Source organism: Artemia sp. Qi Xiang Cuo, chromosome 5 (genome assembly GCF_049724085.1).
Source record: "Artemia sp. Qi Xiang Cuo chromosome 5, ASM4972408v1, whole genome shotgun sequence".
NCBI classification, from domain to species: Eukaryota; Metazoa; Arthropoda; class Branchiopoda; order Anostraca; family Artemiidae; genus Artemia; species Artemia sp. Qi Xiang Cuo.
The window spans coordinates 41,963,195-41,983,251 of record NC_142798.1 but is presented as its reverse complement, the minus strand read 5'-3'; the positions used below and the strand labels follow the sequence as shown (position 1 = coordinate 41,983,251).

Here is a 20,057-nt window from a genome sequence, read left to right as displayed (position 1 = left end):
CTGGCACCATATGACTCTTCTCAAACTCCCTCTTATTTCCGTCTCACCTTTATGTCTGTCTCCGGCTTCTCCCTCACTTCCTATCAATTTTCTCTATGCCCCTATATCTCGCTCTTTCTTTTTCTGTCACTCTAGAAAAACCTCAGATCGACAATTATCTCCTAAACATTCTCTTTATATGAGCATTGAAGATTCAGTTTGCTTACCTTTTTCATCAATATGCCGTTTTGAGTTCTCTGATTATTCAGTTCATCTTCTGCTGCTTCAAGCTTGGCTTTTAGCTCATTGCTTCGAAATTCTACGACAGAAGGTGTGGGCCCCGATGCAATACTAGTATCTAAAATGCTTCTTCGAGATGTTTTGTATCGTCTGATGTCGTCTTCGTATTTTTCTTGAAGTTTTTTATGTTGAGATGTTTCGTAGTCCAAATTCTTCCGAAGAGCGACTAGACTCTCTTCGGCTTTCACCTTCTCTTCCTCCAAAATACAGCATTTTTCTCTGTAGAACTGTAATAATCAACAAAGTGTTAATACTTATTGTGTATTCACTTGACTCATCGACTAACAGTGCGTATGGATAGTGCTATAGTTAAAAGCTCAAAGTCCTAAAATAACAAATCTTTCTTTAATTTTAATTTAAACGAAACTAAACCAATTCAAACAAGTCAATAAAAGGTTATCAAACTCGAACCTTTAAATAAAGTACTTTTGATACAAAATTGCAGGTTTTTTTTTTGTAATCTGATTAATGAAAAAATATATGGTAGAAAATAAAAACGAGAATTATCATATAAAGAAATTAACAATAGAGGGAAGAAAGGAGAGCATTAATAGGCAAAAACAAGACGACTTCAATAGCAAATTAAAGTCAGAAAATTCCGTAACAAGCTATAATATTAAAAAAAAAAATTATCTTAGTAGAAAATAAAAATGAGAACTATCGTATAAAAAAAGTAAAAATAGAAAGAAGATAGGAGAAAATGAATAGGCAAAAATAAGACGACTTCAATAACAAAATTAAAGTCAGGAAATCAAGAAACAAGGTATAAGGCTAAACTAAAACAAACGAAGTAAAAGGAATTATTTATGTCACCAAATAAAGCTAGTTAGAGATATATCAGTGGCCGTGAGATATCTATCGTAAACAGAAATTTGGTATTGATACCTGGGACAATCCAGATAACACAGAGAATTATCTTATAGCAAAACCTCTGACAATCTTTTCCCCAGCCAAAAAAAAATAATCCCAACATACATGGAGAATGACGGTGGCAGTGTACTAAAATAAACATACATTTTCTACAAAATTTTCACTTTGGTAGACAGTAAGACGAAGGAACAAGTAATAAGAAGTTATTTGTTCACATAAAAAGTGAACGAATAGTAGTAAGCTGGATTTTTATTTATGAAACAAAAAACGTGCAAATTAATAGCACTGATCAGCGCAGTTAAACCCTTTTTCATGGATATTACTCGGCGTCTTTATGCTGTAGTTCTTAAACAAAGGCAGCTAGGAAATTAATTGCACTTCAAATACACATTTTAACAATAACATACACCAAGTCTTTCTATAGACTACAGTTTTCATGTAATTTGTTACACAGTGTACTTAGGTTCTAGGGTGGGCTTATGAATAAACTGCTCTGTGTATTTAAATTCATCATAAGAAATTTTATCAGAATGACGCTAAAATTTGTAGCTACATTCATTAATAACGGACCAAAAAAAGAATGACTTTTCCACTTAGTGGCGAACAAGACTAACTTCATAAATGGGAGGGGCGAGGGGGCTCGCCTCACTAGTGTAACTTCCCATAGTGGAATGCTTAAGATGTCGAAAGCTTGGTGGAACGTACATTAGACAGTACCGGTTCTGGCCTCTCTTGCGCCTAGGGTAAAATCTTGATTAGAGTCCCCCCTGTCCCCCATAAAATTTTCAGGTCAAATATTAACATAATTTTCATTTATCACTCATTACTCATTCCCAAAATCATATTTGTGATTGTTTTCTTTAATAAAAACTACAAAAAAAATTATTTCATTCGTATAATAATCCTTCATTCATTTTGTTGCACTTGTAGCAATCATTTCAAGCTTTGGTGCTTTTTATTGTTCAGGAGTTAGTATAACAAACGCTATCCCGATTTCGGATCCTGTAGGGTGGTCTTGACAGGATTTTAGGGGGCCTACAAAAAGAGGGACTTGTATTCAACAATAAATCCAAAACAAGACTTTTAAAGAGAGACAATTGAGCTTAATAACAATAAGTGCTTTAAAAAAGCCGAGATCTATAGACTAAAGATAAAATTGATATAGAGTGTGGGATTTCAACCGCAACGGGCATACAGACTTGCATTCTAATCGCTTTTTAATAGATTTTTAAGATCGGTAATAAAAAGAGGTAATATGGAAATTTATGCTAAGGCACAATAATATAAATACAACTAAGACATGTTAGTCAAGTGACATCATTACAACCAACCTAAAAACTGCTAGATGGTGTTGATTGCATTCCTATGAGAAACTGACTTAGGTTTTTATACTTGATTTCAACTGAAGTTATGCTATGGATTGGAACACGCGGTATTTGGTTCAACTCAGGTGACGTCTGATTATTTTATTTCACATATCTTGTGTTAAGATTTGTTTTTGAAAACAATAGAACTCGTTAAATTCAAACTCAAGGATTTTTCACCTTGTGCAAGAGTAGAATACAGCTGTAAGATGGTTATGTCTGCAATCTGAATTATTGAGCAAGGGTCTTGCCATCTCTTCTTTAGGGACATGATTCTACATAATTGACGCTACCAGAAAGTTTGTAATAGTGTCAAGTGTTGCCAGTCCCTATTGCAGATTACTTTGAACTAAATGGCTGATCGTTGTCTAAAATGACAGCTAAAAGCTACAGTCAGCCTTGTGTTCGAAAAGTTCAGTGGCAACGAGTCCATTCCAAACCAAGTTTCAGTAATGATACTCAATTCAATTTGATAAAACACAAATACATCCACCTAGCTGAATCTTTCCAGGAGGAAACTAAAAAATATAACTGAATTTATATTAATAGATATAAGAATGGGGGTAACATCCCCACTCTTATACTAACCTCTTGATGAATTCTAAGAGAGCAAGGGTGACTACGTTTTAAAGTGGTGGGTCTTCCTGATAAAGAGAAATTAAGGAAATAGAATCAAAAGTTTAGGCACAAGCTTAAATCTTGCTATAAACAAGTGTCCAAGTCTTTAGATTATAGCAATAACTGGCTTCATAAACTTAAATTTTCCTTCTCAAGAACCATATTGGATATTACTTAAGTGCAAAACAAACTTGAGCCGGCTATCTTGAAAAAAAAAACTATACATAACTAGATCCTAATGCAAACATAAAAATATACCAATAAAATATTAACCGGCTCATCGGAAAAATGTAGCTTCTTTCGCTCACCTGTACTTTATGAAAAACAAGAATATACAGTTATTTTTAGTGATACTGCTTGCTGGCTTGACTAATAAACACATTAAATGGTCATCTATAAAGTTTGTTCCCTTCACATATGTACACTATATATATCACTAACATTTCATCGGAAACGAAGTAGTTAATTTTTTCCCGTCGAGAAAAGAGAGAAAACGAGGAACTGAAAAACGGGCAATCAAGAGAAGAGGATGAAAAAAATCATTTCTTCCAAGAAGTCCACTGCTCTTGTGGAGACAAACCTTTCTTTTGTAAATACGTGGGCAATTTAGTAGAATTGAAGTTTCATGTGTTTGGTCTATCCAAGGGATAAGAACAAGCCAACTAGTTCATCCTACATAAACTGAATGTAACTGGATCACTTTGTTCCTAAGAAGTGACATGTGACACCTCATCTCCGAGCCTTATGACAACCATTTCTCTTAAATGTCTCGCATACCTTCCAGGTAATTCTTCAGTGTCAAAGATACTGTGTCGTAATTAGCTAAACTCATCACTTTTGCCTCAGATGCCCAAAGTTCCGACTTTAATGAAATTCTTCCGCCTCTCGCACACTCCTAAATTGAGCAATAACAACATAACTTTGTGTTGCCCTTTTTACACCTTTCATATGAACACTATTACTAAATCCTTCGTAACCTCATCATTCGCTCCTAAATTTAGCAAGGACGCCATGAGCTTGCGTTACTCTACTTTCTATATATTTTATACAACCTCCACACTTAAGGCATAGCACAATACGAGTGAAAAAATTTATACTTCTTCCATCTGTTCCTCACCAAAGTTCATGGCTAAGTCCAAAGTTCATCACTAATTTCTTATCTAGTAAAATATCATCAAGAATCCCATACAAAGGAAGGACTTTGATAATTCCTTGGCTATCTGCTGGCTCAAAAGCCAATTCAGAATCAACGAAAATCAACCACTGTAAATGATCTGTAAATCTAAACGTTCTTCTATGATATTACGAAAGATAGATGCCTTCTATACATTCTTAACTTTTTCTGATATCAGTCTGTTCTGTCACTTAGCACCGTGCCGACTATATCACGAACACTAACTATTGTAAGTATGTCATTAATATTTAACAATTATTAAATTAACTAATAATTAATGAGTAAAATCGAGTTTTCAAATATTCCAGGATTTTTTTCTTCTGCCACAAGTTTTTTTTCTCTTTTAAAAGAGCGCACCGATTTACTGTATATGTACTTTATCCACACTTTTTTTTCCATTCCTAATTATACTGCATCCTTTTTGGATGCTGCCGTTTCATTTAGCTACTCTTTTTGATATAGTACAATGTAATGTATTCTAGATCCTTCAGTCACAAAATGTATTGTATGCGTACTTTTATCGTTGTGTGACCCCCTGAGGTATTTAACGGACAAATTGTGATATAAGGAGGAGTGATTGTTTTTGTTTTTTTTATCTATTTAGGTGGTCCTGCATCATATTTGAGCTGGAATCATTGAACAATTTCAATCTGTATGATCGGCGGGCCAAAGAAGGTCCCTGATCCCGGGGTTTCCCAGTGGCCATGTGTCAGTGGTAACTTCGGCTGGGGCTAATGATCTTACTTTAATCAAATATCAATGAATAATTGCTATAAGTATACTTTTATGATACTGTTCGGCAATTTCATGCTTTTTATGTGAGACTTAAATCTTCCCGCCAAAACTTTAAAATTTACATCCAGCAACTCCTTTATATATAGTGTGTCCAGTAAACCCTTCAGTGAGAAAACTTGTTTTATACTTACTTTTATTTTTGGTTAGTCGCCTAGGATATCTAACAGACAAATTGAAAAATAAAACTGAGTTATCACCAGTGACAAAATGAGTCATACACGAATTTTATTTTTGGATGTTCACCCAGGATATTTAACAGATAAATTAAGAAACCAAAAATAAGGGACCATTCTCCCTCATAATGTTTAACGATGTTGCAATTTATTTGAGCCGGAATCATGGAAGGATTCCAATCTATGTGATCAGCAGACCAAAGAAGGTCCGTGGCCACCGCCTTTACCAGTGGCAGCTTTGTTTGGGGATCGTGATCTTAACTTGACCAAATCTCAATAGCCAGATGCCATAAATACACCTTTATGACACTGTTTGGCACTTTCATGCTTTTGGTGGTGGAATTCATTCTTCCAACCAAAATTCAGATTTTAAAATTAAGCAACTCTTTCTAAAATAGTGTGGTCAGTAAGCCTTTGAGTGACAAAGTGTGTTTATATACACTATTATTGTTGGTTAATCGCCTAAGATGTCTAAAAGACTAACAGAAAATAAACTCAAGCGATAGTCATTCACCAAGTGTCTTATACAGGTACTTTTATTTTTGAGGTGGTCACACAGAATATTTAACAGACAAATTAAGAAATAAGAGTTATTGATCATTGTACCTCATAATTTTCGATGGCTTCCTTGACCTTTCCGGAATATATTTTCGAAAAGTCGTCTTTCAAATGTCGAATCTTCTCAAGGGCTAAAGAATCATTAGCGGCTCTATTCAGCTGCTCCCTTTCCAATGCACTTGCAAGTCTCTATAAGATAAAATTACACTTCAAATGAACGCGGGATTTTCGAAATTCGAATGTGTTAAATTTAACAAAAAAATTGAACTCCAATAGGACTGAAAACAGTAACAGTAATCTTTATTTTGTAATGGTTTATTTTCTTTTCTTTTGAATACCGAAGCCATAAGACAGAAAAGCTTAAATTTCTTTAAAACAAATACATCTAAGAGCATTTCCAACGATAGTTAAATATAAGCGTAAAAGGCGAGGGTTTATGAAGTAGTAGCTCCTTCATAAATAAGATAACCTAAATATGATATTAAAAACGAGCCAAAATCGGGTGTACAAAAAGTACAGAGCAACTGTTAAAATTTAAACAGCCAATACCATTTTAAGTACATAAAAGGAAAGGGGACACCCATTCCAATATCCTACCTCTCTCCATTTCCCCTTTACGGTATAGATAATACTCCAAGAGTGAATGTTCTAACACATGAGCAATATGATAAAATTAGAAAGTTGTATCATAATAGTTTGAATGTTATAGGGTTCATTTAATTGTATTCAGTCATTCTTAGTTATACATTTAGTCATACTTTAAACAGTAAATTTTTCTGTTCGTATTTTCTTTAAAGACAATCGGTGAACAACTAACTTCCAATTAGCAGCCGACCCTCTCTGTAGCATTCAAGAAAGTATTACCCATAATTGAGGAATAGAGAGGGGAGAGGCAGTCCCCCTCCTACCATACACTGTATAATTCATATTCGCTTTAAGTAGTAACATCGTTCTTTATTTTTTTTCAAAGTCAATTTCGTTTTGTTTTCTTAAATAAACATTTAAGTGTCACAATGAAAAGAATAAAGGTTTAGGACAAATACCAAGCAGCTTTTTAAAACTCTTCATACAAAAACCTTCTTTTTTTTGTCCTGGTATATTCTAAGTACTTAACTTTTTACAGGGGGTATCAACACAGATACAAGTTACCCATGATAACACCTTGAGTGTGCTGGGGGGGCGGGGGATTTTGGGGGGTAAAAAAACTTCTTTTCATGGGATTCAAAGAATGGACCAATTTCGGAGGGTTGGCCTTAATAACTTGGACTCAGTCAACAATACCGCCCGAAAGAAAATATGGACCATTCAGAATTTGTGTTATTATCCTTACTCCTATGGCCCATTAGCAGTAAAAATAAAAACAAGAGACAAACCTGCATTTCAATAGAAGCCTCCCGACGCTGTTTTTCCAACTGTGAATTCTTTTGACGTAGTTTTTTTATTTCTTCATCTTTTTGGCGGGACTTTCTTACTTCAGCGCTTATTCTGCTCGCATAATCAACGGCATTTTGATTTGGAGTCTTCTCTGTACTTTCACTAAAACAAATTCAAATATTTCGTTGGCAGAACCTTGATAGGACCTTCAAGCAACAAGGCAATGTAAAATTCAATTTTCGCCATGAAACTATACATGTCGAGAACAAACGAGAAACAGAAAACAAAGCGGAGAGGAAATACAATATTTGGAAGGTCTGACAACTGAAGAGGCTATTGTGCTGTTGAATTTGCCGCAGTTGAATTTTGCTAGAACCAATAATCGCTTAGATTATTATTTACTAGTCTAGCTGTCTTGCGCTGCTTTAATCTTAAAAGAACGGAGCTTAAAGAAAAATAGCCCTACCCCCCCCCCCCAGAGAATCCCGCCTCCAAAAGAAATTCTTACCCGCGGTTGATACTCCCATGACAAATTCCCCCCTTCCCTGCGGGAAAATTTCCCCCTGCGTTTTAATAACGATTGCATTGTTAAATTTAAAAGAATTTTAAATGTTTCCACCCAGAAAACTTTTTCCATGGACGATTCTCGTCTCGGTAAATCTTAACACCGTTAAGACGGGAAAATGTGCTAATCAAATTCATTTTAATATTGAAAATTCCCTGATTTTTTCAAAAACTATTTTTTTCCAAACGTTTTCACAATAAATTTAATCCCAGACTGAATAAAGTTGTCTTTTACCCTACATTAATGTGAAGTAACTAATTAATTCATTTTGAATATTACATATGCAAAAAGTCATAAAAAGATTCAAAAGTCAAATTGATTTTAATTTGGAAAATTCTCCTTCCTTCCTCCCTTCATCCCCATCCCCACGAAAAATTTCCCCAAATGTAAAATAAAGTAGTGTTTTTAAATTTGAAAAGTATTGGTGAATACCAAATTCAGAAAGATCGCTTTAAAAAAAATTTTATAATTCCGGAAGCGTGTTGGATGACAGAATTCATAATTAACTAACACACAAAATGAATATACAGAAAATGTGAACAATCTGACCAAAAATTACTGTTAATTATTTGGGCCGAGGGATCTCCAATTTCAGTATGCGCGAAGAGAATTAAGAGGGGCTTGGGGGGGGGGGCGATTTTATACCCAATGCCTTCACAAGAGTGTATTCAACAGCCTCTTAAAGTTTCTTGCCGATCGGATGAACAGTGTAGTAATGCATAGAAGACACACAAACGGAGACACATACATTCAATTTTGTATGTATATACATTTGTATATACATTCAAATTGTTATTATATAGCTAGTTGTTCTTTTTTCGTCAAGATTCACGGCGCAAGGTCCTATGGTAGCTTGATGTCCCACAGAATGCGGAACATCGCAAGAAAACCCCAGCGGACACCGTTCAACCACGATGGTGTTAACAAAACGAACAACTGTGCTGCATTTGAAGATATCAAATTTCAAATTACATTCTATGCTTCATTTAGCGTCTATGATTAATATAAATTAAATTCAGCTGGATTTCGAACTTTATTAATTTCATCGCCAACTAAAACGTCATATATATGTCAAATTTAAGTAATAATGGAGAGGATTCCAAAAAACTATTGTTTAAAAAAGTAGCATTAAGAATTGGAAAGGTTTTAAGAAAAACGAAGAGGAGAAAACACAAATAATGACTTATTACACAATTATTTATAAAAAAAAAAACATTTTCTCAAACAAAAGTAAAAGACAGTGTCAAAAAGAATCAACAGGATTAGGAGTATATAAACGGTCAAAAATTTCAATGGACATAGACTATCTTAAAGAGAAAGGGGGTTGCTACGCCCAACCCTCCAATCGTGACAGTATAATGTGGTAGATATCGATACACCTCTAACGTTACCATTACCCACTACTTCTATAGAGGATAAAGATACATCCTTAAAATACATCTCAGCCCTTTCCCTTTACTATAGTATACCATTTCATTATTGGAACAAGGGATTTTTTTAATAACAGTCACACCTTGGAAGTGAAATATTCACAATGTTTTTACAAGTCCCCAACTTCTCGAAGTGCTACATTCTTTTTTGGATTCTGCTTTTAGATCGGACCTTCTCGCTTTCAAACTCGTGTATGAAATTGTTCTAAAGGGATCTTACCCTGTCTTATAGTAGTGCTGGATAACTCTAATTTATTGTTGGGGGTCATAACAGATGCGCCACATTCCAATCTGAAATTATCTTCTTTTTTAAGTTTATAAAAACTTTCCAACTTGGTTCTTTTAAATTATTTAAAACGCAAAAATTAAAGTGAGAATAAATTAATAGAGGCACATTTCGAAATATAATAAATATAATTTTGTATTAGACTCATAACTCAATAGCAAATAAAAGAAATGTTTAGTTAGACTATGCTGGAAACAAACAATTGGACATCAGCAAAAAATATCTTTACAAATTCTGCTTTACGTTTGGTGCAAGACTCCATGGACCAAGAATATTATTGAAATTAGTTTATAACTGAAGTAGTAAATAAAGAAGCTTACCTTTCCACTTGAACATTAACTGCAACTAAAGTCTTTCTCCTGGGCTTGACATTTTCTTTAAGTTTTGCAGGACTTAGCACGTCATTCAAACTTCTAAAGGCAAGAAAGAAAAAATTAACTAAAAAATAAAGACAACTTTTAGCAACAATTCCTTTTTTTAATTGGTTAAAGGAATCCATACAATTATGACAAAAGTAGCTAGTTAGAAAAAAAAAACAGATGCACATAATTGCGAAGTGTCTAATTCTAGAGAAAACCCGTTTATATCCTAAATAGAAAATACAACCAATGGTGTAGAACCAACTAAAAAGTCTGGCTATATCAGATGGTAGAGTGTCATAATCACAATCTAGGGAAAACGAGTTTGAGCAAGACATTAGGTTTTTTTTATCATCAATAAAAAGTAAATATTGAAAGCATATTCCTTTTTGGGTAAAAGCTGCAATTGTGAAGAAAAATCAACGTTATAAATTTTACGCACACAGGTGGGGAAAAAAAAATAGTTAAAGGAAGGGGGTATTTTTCTCCTCTTAGACAAAAATACTTGAGAATAAATATGTTCGTCTATGAGTCCAGACAAATTCAGCTTTCCCCCCCCCCCTTTTGCATGCAAGTCCAGTCAACATTGTCCGTCATGAGTTAACCCAAAAATCTCGACCATCCCTTTAGTTCTATGACTACCTTAGTTCTGCCCGAAGTTGGATGAATGGATGATAGAGTATCTATCAACAAGGGAAAAATGACATCATTTTTTATACATTCCTGAAAAAAGCCTATGCCAACTGTGCCTCTCACTGAGACTATGAACTGTCTTGGCGGTTTCTCCAATTAGCCATGAAGGGATGGCAACTTGATTTTGATTCAAAAATCAATGGAGATTTCGTTGTCCGTTGGTTGTTCGAGTCCGTTGATTTTTGAATTAAAATCAGTCATCAATTCATGGCTAATTGGAGAAAAAACTTAGACATTTGATGGTCTGAGTGAGAGGCACAGCTGGCATAAGCCTTTTTCAGGAAGGTATAAAAAATGATGTCATTTTTCCCTTGTTGATAGATAGTCTATCATCCATCCATCCATCCATCCATCCATCTTGGGAAAGAACTAACGTAGATAGTCACAGAACTTAAGGGATGATCGAGATTTCTCGGTTGATTCATGACGGACAATGTTGACTGGAGTTGTATGCAAAAGGGGGACTGAATTTGCTTGGACTCACAGGCCAACAAGTGACCGAAGGCTAATGGGCTCGCCTGCTTAGAATCTCAGGCAGACTACCGTGCTTTTGGGTTGACACATGACCAACAAGTCCCCTGGGCTCGCAGGCAAACGGGGAGACCTATAGTTTTCCAAGTTTTGGTAAACGGGGAGGGGACAAGGCCACTTCAAATTTTGCATTAGGAAAGGGAAGCAAAATAATTTTTCCCCTCCCCAATCCACGCCAGAGTATACGCCATAGATTTGTTTTCTGTATTGCCTGTCCTCCAAAAAGCTGAGCTGCTAATATTAAACAAAAAGCAGCCAAGTTCAAATCCAAAATTTTGAAAAGAAACTACAAAAAATCAGGTTAACTACAAGCATTAGAAAAACATGTGTGTGAAATATCAAAGCTAATTTTATTGAAAAGTGCTGTTTTCCCTCCAAAGCGAATTTTACTACAGCTGGTAAATTTGTAAAGATAGAAGTTTAAAAGCAAAACTTGCTTACGGTAATGAAGAAAGCAATAATTAAGAAGTAGTAAAGATGACAAAGAATAAAAACAAAATTATAATTTTATTTATTATTACAAATAATACAAAACACAGTGCTTGCTGCATGATTTAAGTTCCCCGTGAAACATACACTTTTGCGACAAGCCTACAGCTGTAAGTTGCAATAAAAGGAAAATATACTTACAATAATGAATTTAGTGGTTTTAGATCTATCCATCTATTGAAACCAGAATTACGATATTATTTCGGCTTTTTATTAAAAAACGATTTAAACTTGCTTATAAATACAAACAATTTCCAATTTTCTTATGTTCTCGAGCATTTTCAATACAAAGAATATTGTCAATCTAAGAAATTCAATTTAAAATAAGCAAGCTTCAAGAATATAATTCGGTTAATGGACAAAGCTGAATCATAACTATCCTACACTGAATCCAGCAAAAGTGTCGCCTTACTTTAAAACCACACAGGGAACATGAGCCTAAACAAAACAAAAAACTGGAAATAGCATATCACTAATAGCAAACTATATCGAAATATTAAATATATCTCTATACCTGAATATCAAAATACAGAATACAAAATCAGTAATCGAGCAAACAAGGAAAAAATTAGAAATATAGGATGGAAAGCCATAATGCAAACAAAGCAAACAAAGGAAAAATTAGAAATATAGGATGGAAAATCATGATGTAAACAAAGGAAAAATTAGAAGTGTAGGACGGAAAACCATGATGCAAACAAAGAAAAAATTAGAAATATAGGATGGAAAACCATGATGCAAACAAAGGAAAAATTAGAAATATAGGATGGAAAGCCATAATGCAAACAAAGCAAACAAAGGAAAAATTAGAAATATAGGATGGAAAATCATGATATAAACAAAGGAAAAATTAGAAATGTAGGACGGAAAACCATGATGCAAACAAAGCAAACAAAGGAAAAAATTAGAAATATAGGATGGGAAACCATGATGCAAACAAAGGAAAAATTAGAAATATAGGATTGAAAACCATGAAGATGAAACAGTAATGATTGGAGTGAAATTGTTCATAAACAATTGTACACTTTAATATTCAAAGATAAGCATATTCAACTGCAGCTGCTGCTGCCTCGTAGGCAGACTAATCCACATATAAAACTACCCTGTAGAAAATTATTGTTGGCCAATTATCCTTTTTTATTTTTATAAATTCTGTAATAATGATAATCAGCAACGAGACCATGACTAAAATTAGACATCGAATTTCAACATTACCAATACCCTTGGCAATTTTATACGCGTTAATTATATCAGTGCACTACCCACACTAAAGAAGGGAAAAGATTTGAAGTCTTGATATCAGGTAACATGAAAGGTTACAAAGGCAATAAACCATTACAGTCACTCTCCTATGACTCTCCTGATTATTAATCTTTAGTATCAGGCATAAACCAAATTGAGGAGCTATTTACTAAATGATGTAGGGCAAGGGATTAATAAAGTATTGACTTTATTTTCTTCTTTTTTTCTTAAATTAAGTAATGATAATGTTTTCTTTTCTTATCTGTCGTGCATTGCCCACTGGAACCTCAGATTTTTTAACTTCAAATGGCTCACCTTTAAAAACCTCAAATAGTTCCACTTGAAAGTAGCAGGGTCATTTATTTACAGAGGTCCATGCACTAAATAGATTATTCAGTAAGATTTGAAGCTTGCACAAGTAAATTATTCTAAGGACTTGCTTACGAGTAATAAAGTTAGGACACCGAGGGATAGGAGCTCTCCCTGGCACGATGACAAAATCGATAGTAATTTACACCCTTTGTCGCAGTCGTGGGTTGGTGGAAGTACTATTCGTAGCCAGTCTGAACCCCAACGGCGACCCTGTCGGAGAAAACCTGCAATGGGCTGAAGGTCTGTATTGACAGCGTTCATCCACGTCTTTGTTTTTCCGTCCCGGTGGAATTTCCAGTCTGGGAGGGACTTGCAGCGGAGTATTTTTCGCCAAAGATTCATCCAGTCTCCAGCACACATCGATGGACCAGAGCAGGTGACGGCAGAAGTTACTGCATTAACAGACAAGACTAGAAAATAACATCCAACACAGTATCAAACAGAGAAACTAAAGCTTTCCAGAAAAAAGGACACCACAATTTATCACTATTATGATTGGTCAACTAGTGAAGTCAACCTGACATTCTAGCAAAACAAAGATATTTTATGCTATAAAAATTAGCTGGTGATTATTTACCCTTCATTCCTAGTGAAAGTAAATCCAATAAACGGCAGATTCTTCTCCAATGTATCCTTAGAGTCTTTCTTGCAGAACCTTCCTTCTATAGAAGAGGTTGAACGGGGTTCACTATCGAAATGTTCAAAATTGGAAGTATCATCTCGACTGCTCACCACAGGAATGTATTCTGGAGTCACTACAAAAGAAAAACATATATAGAAACACCTAGGTATAATAAAGTACAACTGTTAGATTACTTTCTATGGAGACTTTCAAAGTCATTCAAGGCTTATAAGAAATTGCCTCTGGCCCAAAGTAATGCAAAAAAAATGGTTCTAGCGCTTCGCAACTCGTGAGGTAAAATGAAAACAATGCTCATCTTGAAAGGACGACATCGTCAACAGACACTTCGTAGATTACCCAGGCGAACGATTACTCTATGTCGTTTCAACGCCAAAGAGCTCAGAAGGAAATCCAGAGACTATGATTTCAGGGGTTTGTCACTTAATTATAGACAAAAATTAGTAATGCATCGTGCTACCATGAGCTTTACTCCAAAACTCCAGTTCCAAAAGCAAAAAAAGCGTATGTCCTATCAGGAAAAATCAAGCCGTTTAAATGATAAGAAATATTCTTTTCCTTTATTTCTAAACTCTTCTCCTAAAATTGATATTGCCGTTACAAGGGTAAACATCTGATAGCGAAAAAAAAAATGATAGTTGTCCTAGAAGCATTCCAAAACACGAGCGCTGCGGATTTCCTGCCAGAGTTGGCTTTTAGGAAAATTCCGAAAGCGAAGAATTCCCATAGTTAAAGCTGCTATTAAAACGGCGAGTACTTGCGAAAACAACAAAAAATAAATAACAAATAAATAAAAATGTAGAAAGCCCTATAAAATATGCCCTACAAACCTGTCAAACGACATAGATTAAAAAAAAAAAAAAAAAAAAAAAAAAAAAAAAAAAAAAAAAAAAAAAAACAATGCTTATACTATTTTGTGAATATTGAAACCTACTGACTGTCCCCATGGTCAATATAGCTTATTGCAACGAATTGTAACCAATTTCTGTTACTGACAAACAATAAAAAATTATCTTTGCGAAACAATTTTCGTTTCTCATTGAAATGAAAATACAAGTTTCTCTTGGAAGCAAGAAAGGTTTTCATTGGCTGTCTTTGGCTATATTGAACACTGGGTGTATAATGAGGAATGCTAGCTGGGTGAAATGACATCGTGTATGCTTGTTGTCAGAGCTGAGAGTAGCGAACAGTGGCAAATTATACAGGTTCATTTATAAAGCTGTAAATCTTAAATTAGTTCTTGGTAAGAAATCATCTGCAATGTTTTAGCCGACCTCGCATATTTATTATCTCGAATACAGAGCAAAACACTTCATACCAGAGATCATATTTCTTTAGAGCCAGTGCGGTACTTTAGCCAAAAAACTTCTCATTACATCAGTTCACTCAATGCTCTCAATCAGATAACATATTATTGTACGATCCAGTAAAATAATTTAAGTGAACCGAACCATACAGCTTCTTTGCTAGTGCTTGCTAATTTGTGAGATGGAAAAAAGTAAGAAATGACAAATTGACTTGGAATCGACTCAGGACTCAACAAATTCTATGACCATACATAAATCCATTCAAAATCTTGCAGCTAGTGTACAACAGATTTTATTAACTGTTAAAATTATTTTAGATAACGTAAAGGGTCTAAGAAATGAAATAATAGAAATTAGATCCGAGATAAGCAGTGTATCCTCCAGTACCCTAAACTTGGAATGCTCAAGTCGAGCACATGTTGATGTTATTACAAAGCTAAAAGAGGAGGTTAAAGACCTATTATCCAGTAAGTCTCTTGACAATTCTAGACTTGGGTCACTTTCAAGAAAAAGTGCTGGTTTTAGAAACTCATGAACGACGGAAAAATATTATTTCATGGAACTTAAAAGTGTTCATCAAAAGAGGAGTTTTAATAAAATTAGTGACCTATTGCAATATAAATGACTAATTCATGGTTTTGCAAGGAAATAAAAAACTTAGTGACCAAGCTTTTAGAAAAGAAGTCAATATTAAGAAGTACCCAATTTTCTCAAAGGTATATTTAACAGATGATTTAGGCAAATCAGTTAAAGATATTCGATCATCTCTTATAAAGAAGAAAAAACAGAAAGGTTATCAAGCTTAGATTCATCCAGTAATTCCTCCTGTGTTGTGCTACATCAATGAATTTGGCGTTGAGAGTTGGTACTGGTAGGCATCTGCTGCATTTCTTAGAATGAAATCTACCATACAGTATAAACTCTGTATGTTCATTCCGACTGGAATGTCTAATTTCTCTTCTTTTCTAATTGACAACATTTTCGCACCTGCATGGGGAGCCATTTTCGTGGTTATAGAAGGTTCGTCTGACCATTGCTTATTATTATGTCCCATTTCAAAACATAAGGATAGTCTAAAAGTAATTTTTCAAAAAGAAGAATTTACTCACAGACAAATATTACAAGGTTAAAATCAAAGTTAAAGATATAGACTATAATTTAAGTTATTAAAGAGGAAGATCCAAATAATGGTTTAGATGCATTTTAAAGGATATTAAATGAAAAGTTGAATCTTTGCTATCCTCATAAAACTTTGCGCCGGAAATGACGTTCACCCAAAAACCATGGATAAGCACCTAACTATTAAAACCTAATCATGAAAAAAATCGACTCTACAAGATAAGAATGAGGTACCCTTCAGATCATAATATAGAGCGTTACAAAACCAATAGAAATTTGCTATCTAAAATTCTCAGAATATATAAAATAATCTATTACGAAAATTCATTTATGAAATCGAACCCACCTCAAACTACTTGGAATTTAATAAAAGAAAAAATTGGGACTAAAAATAAAACAACACAACCAGATGTTTACCTTCTAATGGCACCTTAGATGTAGTTTTTGCAGGTAACACTGCAGTGACAGTAAAAGCTCCAAGTCCTTCCTTGCTGGTTGAAAATCTGGTGACAGCAATGAATTCCCTTAATACGTGGTTTTCTTGTAACTATTTCCCTCCAAACTTATCAAAAACTGAGCTCATGTTATTTAGGCAGTCAAAGCAGGCCCTTGATAAGATCAGGATAGAGGGACTAATCTTAGATCAAAATAGGATAAAAAGGGTTAAGTCATTTAGATGCCTTGGGATCATTATAGATGAGAAGTTGTCTTTCCGAAAACACGCTGATTATTTGCGTCTGAAGCTTGCTCATAATTGGGGATGCCTTTATAGATTAAAGCACGTGTTTCCATTCTTAAAATCTTCTATCAGTCCCTTATTGAACCCTATCTTAAATATTGTCCTAAAATTTACCTCAACACGCTTGCGGTTTACTTACAACCCCTGCAAATAATCCAAAATAATGCAGTAAGGATTCTTGGCTCTTTTATTCATCGCCCTTCAAAACTACAACATCTATCAGAAACCCATATTTTCTTTTTATTTCTGGATATTTTTAATCTCAAACGACTAAAGAATTACAAAAACCAATGTTTTTTTTTATATTTAATCTCAAAAAAATTATTTCACGATAAGACTATTGCCGGGGTTACCTTTTTTTCTGTCCATATTTGCTCCAAGAAGTTTCATCTTCCTCTAGTTAAGGGCTGGGCAAACGTAGCTGATCTCGGGAACTGATTTCCAAATCAGCGCCGATTTTACAAGAAATCGGGGTCGATTTGAGCTTGAAATTTTTTCTTGTTTTCAGCACCCATTTACAAAATCAGCGCAGATTTTCATCATGATCATCACAAAAAATAGGGATACAAATAGATAGTCAGCCAGAGATGTCTGTGGTGAAAGACCCCGCTATTGAGATGAGAACTAAACTGAGAACTAAGCTGAGATCAATCATGCAACTATTAATAAACTCCAGTTGACTATTTGTGTCCATGATTCTTTGTTTTGAAAATCTTGCGCAATAGATTTTTCTTTCAACACATTTTTCTTAGCTACCGTTTGTCCACTGATGCTGAAATCTGTTCCCGAAATCAGCTACGTGTTGCCGAGCCCTTTAAATCAGAAAGGGTTAAGATTTCCCCTATATTGCAAATAAATTTAACCAGGCTGAAGTAACTCCTAAGAATCGTTTATCAATAAAAAAAAAATTGTCTTGAGGATTAAGCCTTGTCAAGATGTGGGGACTTACGAATGTTAGATTCATTTTTAATCTTGGTTTAACTTATACTCGCACTGGGATGACCTTTACTCTTTTTCCTCCGTCCTTTTTTCTTCTTTTTTTTGTCTTTTGCTGCTTGTTTTCTTGATCTGTTGTTATTTTTGTCTGAAGATGTATTACTTTGAAGTGTTACTTTTACCTTATTGTCAATGTATTAAGCTAACACATCGAGCTCTGCTCTCTGTTAGCTAAAGTAGGAATTTTGTTATAACTATTGCATTAATAAAGATTTACCTTACGCCTTCAACGTCTGAAAGCGTTTAAATTCATTTAATAATTTCTAGGTGAAATAAATCACTTTGAATGTTGGCCATAATTTAATACTACCTTAAGGAAGAACGCGCCTTATAGCGGCAATTACCTTTGGATTAACAATAAATGTGAGTTTCATAATTAGTGACTGTTAAAACCTAGAGCTTGTCAGATGATCCAATATTTTTCTTCCTTTGAAAAACAAATAAGTCAGCTTTAAAGGAAACCCTTCACTAGTTGGTGTTATTAGATGTGTCAAGCCAAAGTATTCCTATATTTTGAAGAAAATGGAATAAAAGCGAAAAATTAGCCAAATTTAAGTACGGTTTTAAAAATGAAAGGCAATATGCATAGCAACGGATAAGCTGATGGGAATTCAAATCAAACTTCATTTTAGAATTTTAATATGTTTAGGCCAAGCCAGAGGACTTGATCGACTTAGGGCTTTGAAATATTCGTAGGACGAAAATTTATCAAAAATAAAGATTAAAGCCAGGCCAAAAGGCTAAGAAAAAAAAACCATTGAGTACTGGAGCATTTTTAATCTTAAACCAACTTCAACTTTAATGTACTCAAAACACATTTTCCACGTCCAATGAAAACAAAGTAAAATAAGACATCTGAAAATTTGTCTTTCTTTTATATGTCAGTTTAGCCCAGTTTGTTGTATGCAGTTCATCGATTTGCAAATTTACCGCTAAAAGCATTAGTTCGAAAATTATGGCTTCAACACCGGGTAATATCAATGAGACAGAGAAAAAACGACCGACTTACTATTCTGAATATTATCCCATTGGATTGCTAGAAAGAATGGATGCGTCTCGATGTCTTTTCTTCCGTACCTGAGATTAGCATCGCATAGAAGGCATTTCAAAAGATTTTTAAAATGATCTGAAACTGTATCATCTTCGGGAAAAACCAGGTTCTCTCTGTGGTTCATAATTTTACTGATTTGACCAACTTTGGATTCCGAGTCAAAAGGCGTACATCCATAAAACATCTCATAGCCAACTATGCCAAGGGACCAATAATCGCAACTTGCCTAAAAGAAATGCAAACAATACATAGTTTAAAATTTGTGATTAAACTAGCCGGGGTGCAGTAGAAGTAGACAAAATGAACCAGAACTCGGCCAAAGCAACACAAAATGATTTATGTGACATTTTTGCATATTTAGAACTTATACCCCAACCAATGAAAAAAAAACTGTATGGAATGAACTATTCTATTTTCAAGCGTATGACTACTTTTCTTTCATTATTTTTTAACCACAAAATCATTTCAGCTTTTCTCGAAAAGAGTGGTGACGTGCTGGTGTATTTTGTTGCCTCTGTTCGTGCATACAACTCTTTAAAATTCAGATTTCGGTACCTCTTCGAACTCGATATATTATTTTCAGAGGCAAAGCTCTGGTATAGAGCCACAGCCTAGGAAAGAGCCATCAGTCATCAAGAGCAAGGACCACTTCCTATGGAAGGGTGGTCACCGTAGCTTCGATGGAGACTTATTCGACTGGTAACCGAAAGTTTAGTGCCCTTTTAAAGAGTCAAAACTGATTGGAAAGTAACCAGGCCCCCTCACGTCCTTTTTTTTAACCAAGTCCCTCTCTAGCCCCCAAACGTCTGATCAAAATTATGAGACAGCCATTTTGTACACATTGTTCGAAAGGTCCAATATATATACCTCCAGGGATAATATGATCCCCATAGGCTAAGGGGCAATGACCGTAAACAATTTAAATTGCCTGGGTAAAGCTGATCAAACTTTTTGTAAAAGGGGGTAGGGGGCCAGGAAATAGGCCAAAAAAATTTTCCCTGACCAGTAGAAACTTACAGCCACAAGTTCTTCG

At 34.6% G+C, this 20,057-nt stretch overlaps 1 protein-coding gene across 3 annotated transcripts in view; it reads right to left on the bottom strand.

Moving 5' to 3' along the window:
* Window positions 1–20,057, bottom strand: part of sti (citron rho-interacting kinase sticky) — a 157,328-nt gene that overhangs the window by 65,418 nt on the left and 71,853 nt on the right. For all 3 annotated transcript variants that reach the window (XM_089089600.1, XM_089089601.1, XM_089089602.1), the window contains 6 exons: window positions 18,983–19,250; window positions 13,750–13,927; window positions 9,807–9,899; window positions 7,205–7,367; window positions 5,880–6,020; window positions 207–506 (listed from right to left, as the gene is read on the bottom strand). In XM_089089600.1, the coding sequence (XP_088945726.1) occupies window positions 207–506; window positions 5,880–6,020; window positions 7,205–7,367; window positions 9,807–9,899; window positions 13,750–13,927; window positions 18,983–19,250 (1,143 nt within the window). The remainder of the gene's footprint in view (window positions 1–206; window positions 507–5,879; window positions 6,021–7,204; window positions 7,368–9,806; window positions 9,900–13,749; window positions 13,928–18,982; window positions 19,251–20,057) is intronic.